This window comes from Ctenocephalides felis, unplaced genomic scaffold (genome assembly GCF_003426905.1).
Source record: "Ctenocephalides felis isolate EL2017-DRISC unplaced genomic scaffold, ASM342690v1 CF-g0.4_SCAFFOLD_01170, whole genome shotgun sequence".
In the NCBI taxonomy this organism is placed as follows: Eukaryota; Metazoa; Arthropoda; class Insecta; order Siphonaptera; family Pulicidae; genus Ctenocephalides; species Ctenocephalides felis.
In genome coordinates, this window is record NW_020537324.1 from 53,480,581 (window position 1) to 53,489,717 (window position 9,137).

The following is a 9,137-nucleotide window of genomic DNA, read 5'->3' on the forward strand; positions in this document are numbered from 1 at the left end:
CAATTACTTATATTAGATAAGAATATCATTATTGCATATACGTGCACCAATTTGTATATTGGTAGATCGTTATTTTATTTTAGAAGTAATATTAGAATATGTATATTATAAGCAAAAATATACTATAGTAATAATGCGAATACACATAGATATATTTCAACATATATTAGTAGAGTACCTAATAATAACTAATATAATTATAAACGAAGATAATGTACCACTTACGAGATAAGTAATGAAATTTAGTCTCACAAATATTTTTGAGTAATTACTTTTAGCTTCTACATATTTCATTTAATACGTGAAAAAATCTTATTTTAAATGACGAAATACTCGTTATGACGAGAAGATTATTCTGAAGTTGTTTAGAATGATTTGAGGCTGTGACTACATAAAATAAGTAGTTGTAAGTGACATTTTACCTTGATAAGTTGCATGAACTTCCCGAAATGTTGATTTTTTTTATTATTATTTCTTTTATTTACAACTGACCAGTAAAGGACATTCAATAAATTTGATGAATTTACAATAGTCGGCCGAAAAGGGACATTGTATACTATAAGGGCATGTTGGAAAAAACAACGCAGTAGTTGTTTTTTCCATTCGATATAAAATTCACAATATTTTATTGATAATTATATAATTTTAACTATTTACTTATTAAAAAATTTCTTATAAATAATGATTAAGGTGTTTCCATTTTTTATCAGGATGGCTTATTTTTTATTGATGGCTTAAATCCAGTGGCACTTTTCTTTTCAATCTTCTTGGATAGTTCTCTGTTATTAGTGAGTTTGCTAATGAATTTGGGTGACTGTTTATCTTGTTTCTATACTTGTGTGCTGTTTTTGTAATCACTTCATTTATGGTAGATGTATTCGTGTCGACATGAATCGACCAGTGGGAACATATTTTGGAGCTCCTAAGGCAATTTTCAAAAATTTGTTTTGAAATTTCTGTATTATTTCTATGTTAATCTTATGAGCACTGCCCCACAATTGTATACCGTAGCACCAAATTGGTTTGAATAAAGATTTATATAAAAATAGCTTATTGTATGAGCTTAGTTAGGAAATAATTAACTTAATTTATATGAATCAAAATTTATTGAAATTACATCTTGAACTATTTATTTTGAACATAGATTTGCTTTTCATCAAAAACTATCCTTGCTTTCTTACATTTACATGTATGATAATTTAATGTCTTTAGTTCATTTTTATTGTAATACAAAAGTAATTGAGCTTAATTCAATAAGGAAGTAAAATGTAGTAACAACATTTTTCAATTTTGTAAAAAAGATTATATTTTTCATCCGATATCTTATCAGCGCAACTAACTTTGTGATTGACAAACATAATCGTCATTAGCACAATTCGGAAGACACAAAACTGGAGCTCACTGTGCGATGTGAGCGGCACAGTTAACTGGTTAATTATATACAAATAAATCGGTATCTGACAATTCTATGTATGCGCATTGCAATTAAAAATAGTAAAATTCCTTTGCACTATCAATACACGTTCATTAATATATTACCTAAAAGTTTATTCACTTTACACATCACTGTCAACATTCCAAGTTTAAATAGCACACAATGTATCACTTTTCCGAAAATCAAATAGGATAACAAATCGGAAATATATATCTTCTCCTATAGATCCTCCTGCAGTTCGGAGCGCAAAATGTGTACACGTATCCGTATCCAGGTGCGTAAGGACCGGACGTTTGAAAATTGGGTCCGTACGAGGGCCTCATCCGTCTGTGATAAAATGTCCGAGGGTAATAATTGACCCATAGGCGTCGTCAGGGACAGGATCATTTTCTCGAGTTGGGTAATATTGTGGAGTGCTTGAGTGATGACTTCTTCGAGTAGGCAAATAAGTATTTATTGGTTTTTCTGTAACTATGTATATGAAGGCATCTGGTTTCTTCGTTGATGATTCGTAAGGCAGAGGTGATGCGACTGATACTGTGATGATGGCGATCCATATGATCTTTAAAGAATGTGTGAAAATCGAAATAATATCAGACATATTTTTATGAAGCCATGCATATTTGTTCGAAAAGGAATATCATTGATCACGGTTCGCACGATTATACATTATAGTAGGTATATAATGATTTTACCGCTGTTTTTTTTTAAATTTAGGCATCGAGTATTTGATGAAGTAATTCAATCTTGATAATTTTTGTTTGTCATAGAGGTAAATGTTAAATTTATGTATATAAATGTAGATAATAAATACTCTATACAACTAGAGGAAACCAATAAAAAATATGAATAAAAACAATAATAAATTGTATAATACACTACAGCAAAGCATAATCAGAAATTAGTGCAAATATGCTCAGTATAAGAACTGGAAGATTCATTTAAATAGTTCAAGCAAAATTAAATGTAAGTATGTCCTCAATATGATCTACAAATGAAACAAAGCAATTAATTACAAAAATTACGATAGAGAAGAATGAAAGATCTTACACATTTGTATAATGAATAGGATTTAAAAAAGTACAAAATTTAGATAGAGAGCGATAAAACAGTTTTTAAATGGAAAAAAAAAAATAATTAGGAAAATTTAGATGGAAAAGGTCAAAAAATCTTGCACATTTGTATACAAAATAGGGTCTACAAATAGAATAAAGTAAAAAATTTAATTTAAAAAAATTAAGGATCCTACACATTTGTATACAAATTAGAATCTACAAATAAGGTAATAAATTTAATTATAAAATTTGGATAGAAAAATATAAAGGATCTTACACATTTGAGTACTAAATAGAGTATAAAAGTAAAATAAAGTAATTTATTTTATTATGAAATTATAGATAAAGAAGTATTCAATATTGTTTACAAATAAAAAAGTAATAAAATTGATTTGAAAATTGACTATTGAAAAGTATAAAGTGTCTTACACATATGTATACTAAATAGAATCTGCAAATAGAATAAAGTGATAAATTTAATTGGAAAATTTCAGATAGTAAAAAATGGAGGATTTTACAGATATATAAACTAAATATGATCTACAAATGAAACAAAGTAATAAAATTAATTTAAAAAAAATTGCATAGGAAAGGATGAGAGATGAGAGATTTTTACATTTGTATACTAATTAGGATCTTCAAATATAAAAGTAATACATTTAATTGGAGAAAATTATATAGAAAAGGCTGAAAGATCTAAATGGGATCTCTAAATTAATAAAAAGTTATAAAATAAATTAGAAAAACTTAGATAAAACATAATAAAGAATCTTACACATTTATATACATTTAAATTGGATCTACAAGTAAAACAAAATACTACATTTATTTAGAAAAATTTAGATAGAAAAGTCTGAAGAATCTTAAACATTTGAATACTAAATGGGATCTGAAATAACACAAGTTATTGAATTTGATTACAAAAAAATAGATAGAAAAGAATGAAGGATCTTGCACATCTGTAATTAAATAGGATCTACAAATAAAACAAAAACTAAACCTATTTAACAAAAATTATATAGAAAAGTATGGATGATTTTATTATTTCCAACGTTATTAACAAAATTAATTGGAAAAAAAGTCTTTACAAATATTTTATAATTGATATATCGATATCGATTGATATAAATGATTGTCATAAATCAATTGATTATTTTTCTTTACTTTTAATAACTCGTAACAAAACTTCAATATTACCATCTTGTATATCATATGAAATTAAAATTTCATATAACTACGGGTTTTTCTTTTTGGCTTTACTAATTTTCAATACAATAGTATTACCTCCTTTTCAAGTTGAATATATTATATTCGAATATTCGGATTAATGTTCAAAAGAAATTTTTTTGTAATATTTATAAATCACTTAGAATTTGATGGATAACGTATAGAATTTTGCAAAACTAAAGCAATCAGGTTGCAGTTTATCGAATCTGTCACATAAAAATATAGGAAACCGATGCAGTTATAAAAAAATATAAAAACCTTCATCAAAAATCATTTAGAAACTGTTTTTCTAAAGCTACTATGAAATATGACTATTATCTTTGACAAAAAAAAATACAATTCAACTATCGATTTATACTTACTTTAGAAAACATGATTAACGAAGAATTAAAGAAAATTAACCATTCACAAAATTGTTTTATTTATGCACCTATTAATTATGCACTAACTATAACACAAATAATATAACATGTGTGTATCACTTTCTGTTTATAATTGATTTAATAATAAAAATCAATAAACCAGTATGCCACAAATTGTTGACAAAGGTCAATACAGTTCAGGAATCTTATGTGATAATAATAATGCTTCGATGCAATTCTAAGAAAACTAAAAGCGAATGTCAATTCCTTAAAGTGATAATAAAAGTTGACAAGGTTAGGTAATAATATAATAATTAAATTTATATTAATTTAGTACTAATGCATTTTGTTGTATCGTATTAAGACTGTGTATACCTATAACTTGTGTATAATCTTAAATATATCTACTTTATGAGCCATATATTTTGTGAGTTCTAAATAATCTGTGATATATGAGCTAAAGGAATACTATATATTCCGTAACTGAAATCGAAAATCAAATTTAATTAAAAAAACATACTAGTATTGTATACGTGTCTATATTCTTTTATATGTTATATTTTTTATAATTTTGAAGGGTCACTTGGTATTTATTAATTTAGTATACCTCCCAAATATATACTCTACAAAACTCACTATAAATTTTGTTCTTTGAGAGAAATTAGACATCATGAACATTTATTTTTGAAATTGAAACAGTTTAATGATTGATTTGTTGTCACTTTGTAAGATAAAATAAAATTTCAAACTATTCTCGAAAATTCAAAATTATAAAATCATCAATATTTGAACCATGTGAAATATACATACAGACATTGTAACTAAATTTAATTATTCCTCATTTTCAAAAAAATAAATATTTAAGTGTAATATATCAATGTGAACTAAATATATGAAACAGATGATTTGAATATAAAAATATTCAAAAATTTAAAAATATTAAGTTGAAAAAAAAGTAGTCACCTCGATTCCGAGATCACCTTCAAACAGAATATGTAAATATATTTTGTATGTGAGTAACTCTAAAACATTAGTTCAAGACAAAGCAAATTCAATAAGCACCATTCAACCCTCGCTTGGGGTTCATATTACCCCTTTTAGGAGACAATTTATAACTACCGCAGAGGATTATGCTGTTTTATATGCATTTATATATCTATTAAGGGCTGCTTTATTTACGGCTCGAAATAGAAAAAGGGATGGTAATATTTGTACGCATTTTTGAAACCATAATATATGAAATTTTTGAAAAAATTCTGGGTGCATATTACATTTACATGCATATAGATTATAGAGAAAGCATTCTGTTTCTTAATCAAATGTATTTACTTAAAAATATTATAATCTGTTTCTCATCTTAGGTTTATTAGAGTTTTTACTCATCTTAGGTTTATTGACTACCAGTAACTTAATCTTATAATTAAGTAGGAACTATAATAACATATTTATTGAAAAACTAGTGGTGTATGCATCGTGCCTTAAATCAAGTTGCTGAAACTTCCCGTACCAATTATTTTTTTTTTTTTAAAAAAAATCCTCTTTATACTTTGAAAAAATTAGATTTTTAAGAAATTTTAAATTTTTGAAGATATATAAAAATTTTCAGTTTCGATTTTTTACGATTACTATATCTTACCCTACGGAAAGTTAAAAATGCAACTAATTACAAAAACAATTTTGTCTATATAAAAAAAAATAAAAAAATTAAATGGTAGTCTGTCCGAAGCCAAGTCCATAGTGTAAAAGCCACCACAAATCAATAATTCCTTTTCCCTTCCTCGTCCATAATTTCCACAACCTGTATTCCCACTTTTCTTTTTAATACTTTTTTATGTATTTTCCTTTCGACTTCTTGCGCCTCGACTTTCAGTTCCCTGTATTGTCTTTTCTCGCGTAAGTCATCAACAATCTGCATTCTTCTTCTTCCCATTCCTGTCAGTTCTTCTACTTTACCTTCAACAGCGACATGTAGGAGACACTCTTTTTGCAGAACAGGGTCCAATCCAGCTTTCTTTTCTTTTCAGGATCGTGCTCAGTAGAGTCGTTTTTGGACCACCCTTCTGAAGGCCTTCTCCATTTGTTATCTTATTTGTCTACTTTATCTTCTTCATTCGCCTCTAGCACCAAATTTCATAACATTCCAGGTAGTTTTTGTCGGCCATTCGTAGAGTCCATGTCTTTGATCCATACAGAGCTATGCTCCAGACATAGCATTATAGCTCGTCAGAAGTGTTCTCTTCTATGTGAATTCCGCCTTAGCTTTTGCGATCCTTGTCCGGATCTTTCTCCCAAGTAGAGAGTTAGGATGCTTCCCAAGTATTTGAAAAGATCCACTTCTTCCAAATCTCGATTTTCTATTGTTAACTTCAGAAATTCACATCGTTTTGGTATTCTCATCACTTTCGATTAGTCGATGTTGATTTCTTTTTCTATATAGTAAGTACAAAATGACGTATGATGTAAGGACATAGAAATAGATAGTTTGGTTCTCTTTGGGACATCAGCTCATAAAGCATGAGCCCAAAAGAACGAATTATAAACCATAACCAACCTTCCCCTGGCTCAAATCGGGAATAGACGTCTTTGCAATAAATGCAAGTATCTTCTTTTTTCCGGTAGATAATTCGGTCAGTTTTTAGAAGTAGTTAGAGTAAAAGTTAGAAGCCAATATTCTTTCACAGATATCATCGTTCTTGGCCTCTAATGAACAACCCTGCACTTCTTGCGAAATAAGTACTATTTCTTTAATTAATGTTATTTTGTCTACTGTTTAGGTATGTCCGAAATTAAAAATAAGTACTAAATAACACAACAAGTCCGGATTGATTTTGCTAATTTGGTCTTGCTTGCTTAAGAGAGGTATGTCCGAAAGTGAGCGAAAATAAATAAATAATCAAAATTTTACCGAACACCTGATTATTGCAATAAAATTGATCAAAATCACTAGCACTGGTACAGTTCATTGATTTAATTAAAAATATTTACAATTAACAATAAGTACCTAAGTCCCAAAAAAAACATGACAAAAATGTCTTGAAGATGCTTGTAAATTTCCCAAAAGGAAATATGGAAACTAATTTTGTACCATTCTTTTTGTGAAATTTCGGAAAATATTAGGATATACAGGTAGACAGAGAAAAAAATAAAACAGTAATAAAATTTATTTTTATATGTATAATTTTAATTCGCATGCTAATTAATCAATTTGATATCTACCATTAAACCATGGAAAAATTTCATTCATCAAAATAAATTATTGCATAAATTATTTCAAAACTATGTGTTACATATTTATTATTGCTAGCATTGAAATAAATAATCGAAGTAAGTCAAAATCATAAAACTTGCCGATAACAAAATGTCATATGGACTAGTTTTTATAGAGTTTTATGACACTCTGCATCCTAGATAGTTTTTATGAAAATTAACACTTTATCGCTCAGCACGACACCAAACTGGTGGATTACATGTTATTTGTAAACATCTGTGTATGTCCTGTATGCAACATATGTAGTTCAACCCTTTGGATTATTTTGCGAACTCTTTATTTTAGTGTCATATGTTTGCAGATTATGCGGGTTATTGAACCGCATGTCAAACAATGACATACTTATTCTGATATGAATATGATATGTACTTTGCTATTTTATAGAAAGATAGCGTTGCGAAATATAATTATAAAACACTACTTTTTGCTACATTTTTTATTCTCTATTTTATTTACAACATGTAAGGACATGTAGTAAATTTAGGGATTTTCCGATTGTCACCCGTAAAGGGACATTGTATACTATAGTGACATGTTGGAAAAACAACTCAATAGTTGTTTTTCCATTCGTTATAAAGAATATTAAAAATTGATAATAATATAAACTTAACCATTTTCTTATGAATAATAATTAAATTATTTCATTCTTTATCAGAAAAATTGATGACTTAAATCAAGTGGCGATTTTCTCTTCAATCTACGTCGATAGTTTTCTGTTATTAAGGAGTTTGCTAAATAATATTAGTATTTGTAATCACATTATTTATTAAAATAATGTAATTTGTTTCAAATGTACTGTTTAACATGTCTATTTTATAAGTTCCAAATTTCAGAAATGAATTTGATAATGTATGTAATAATTATTATTACCTGAAGGCAAACTGCTGAACTTTTTTAAGAAATAATTCATATCGATGGTGCACTTTTTGTCTTTTGTTTGAACATATTTGTAATGTTTTAATAATAAAAAGGTAAATTTCAATAATAAAAATAATCAAATATGGATGGATTAAACATTGAGTTACCATCTGCCCAATAGCTTATATAACGTATGGTTCTTTTATTTTCAAATATGAGAATAAAGTTAAATAAATTAAAATATTTGTATGCTTTTTTTTAATTTTGTAAGAGTAAATATAAATATACATTAATATAAAGGAAGAAATAATAATGTTTTTTTTTTCAAATTCGTATGTGCAAATATTATAATAATATTTTAAATATATATATTTTAAAAATTTGGGTTCATGGTACTAAAATTTAAGTTCGAAATTCTGGAAACAAAATTTAACGAATAATATTTGTCTGTCGCTTTTTAAAATACAAAATACCTACAATTATCGCATACTCGTTTCTGGCAAATTTCGAGTTCGAATTGAAAAATTTCTATTAAAATATGAACGCATTATTTTTGTCTTCAGATAGATTAGCCTTTAATAATACTAACATTGGATTAAAAATACCAACATGTGGGAGTTTTTTTATTGAAAAAAAAAATGTTTAAACGTTATATAAAGCATTTAATTTAAATAACAAAAATATGTAATAAATTAACAACATAAAAAGTTTTTAATAACACTATATGACTGCGTCATAGCTTCGATTTTTGCACCTGAACAAACTACTACAAATCATACCGCTCTGACATGAAATTCACATAAACTCCGCTTGCAGGTTCTTTAATTTCTTACTTGAAGAAACAAATAATTAAAAGACAAACTCTACTATCATTATTTAACAATTAAACCATTTTTCAAATATTTATATTATTTATAAATTCTTGATAATAG

The 9,137-nt window shown here is 26.9% G+C and overlaps 1 protein-coding gene across 1 annotated transcript in view; it reads right to left on the reverse strand.

Moving 5' to 3' along the window:
- LOC113367375 overlaps nucleotides 1–4,186 on the reverse strand; it is a 30,744-nt gene extending 26,558 nt beyond the window's left edge. Inside the window, exons 1-2 of the mRNA XM_026608986.1 lie at nucleotides 4,080–4,186; nucleotides 1,795–1,997 (exon numbers count right to left, since the gene is read on the reverse strand). Of these exons, the coding sequence (XP_026464771.1) occupies nucleotides 1,795–1,997; nucleotides 4,080–4,091 (215 nt within the window). The 5' untranslated portion in view covers nucleotides 4,092–4,186. The remainder of the gene's footprint in view (nucleotides 1–1,794; nucleotides 1,998–4,079) is intronic.
- Nucleotides 4,187–9,137: the final 4,951 nt, after the last annotated feature.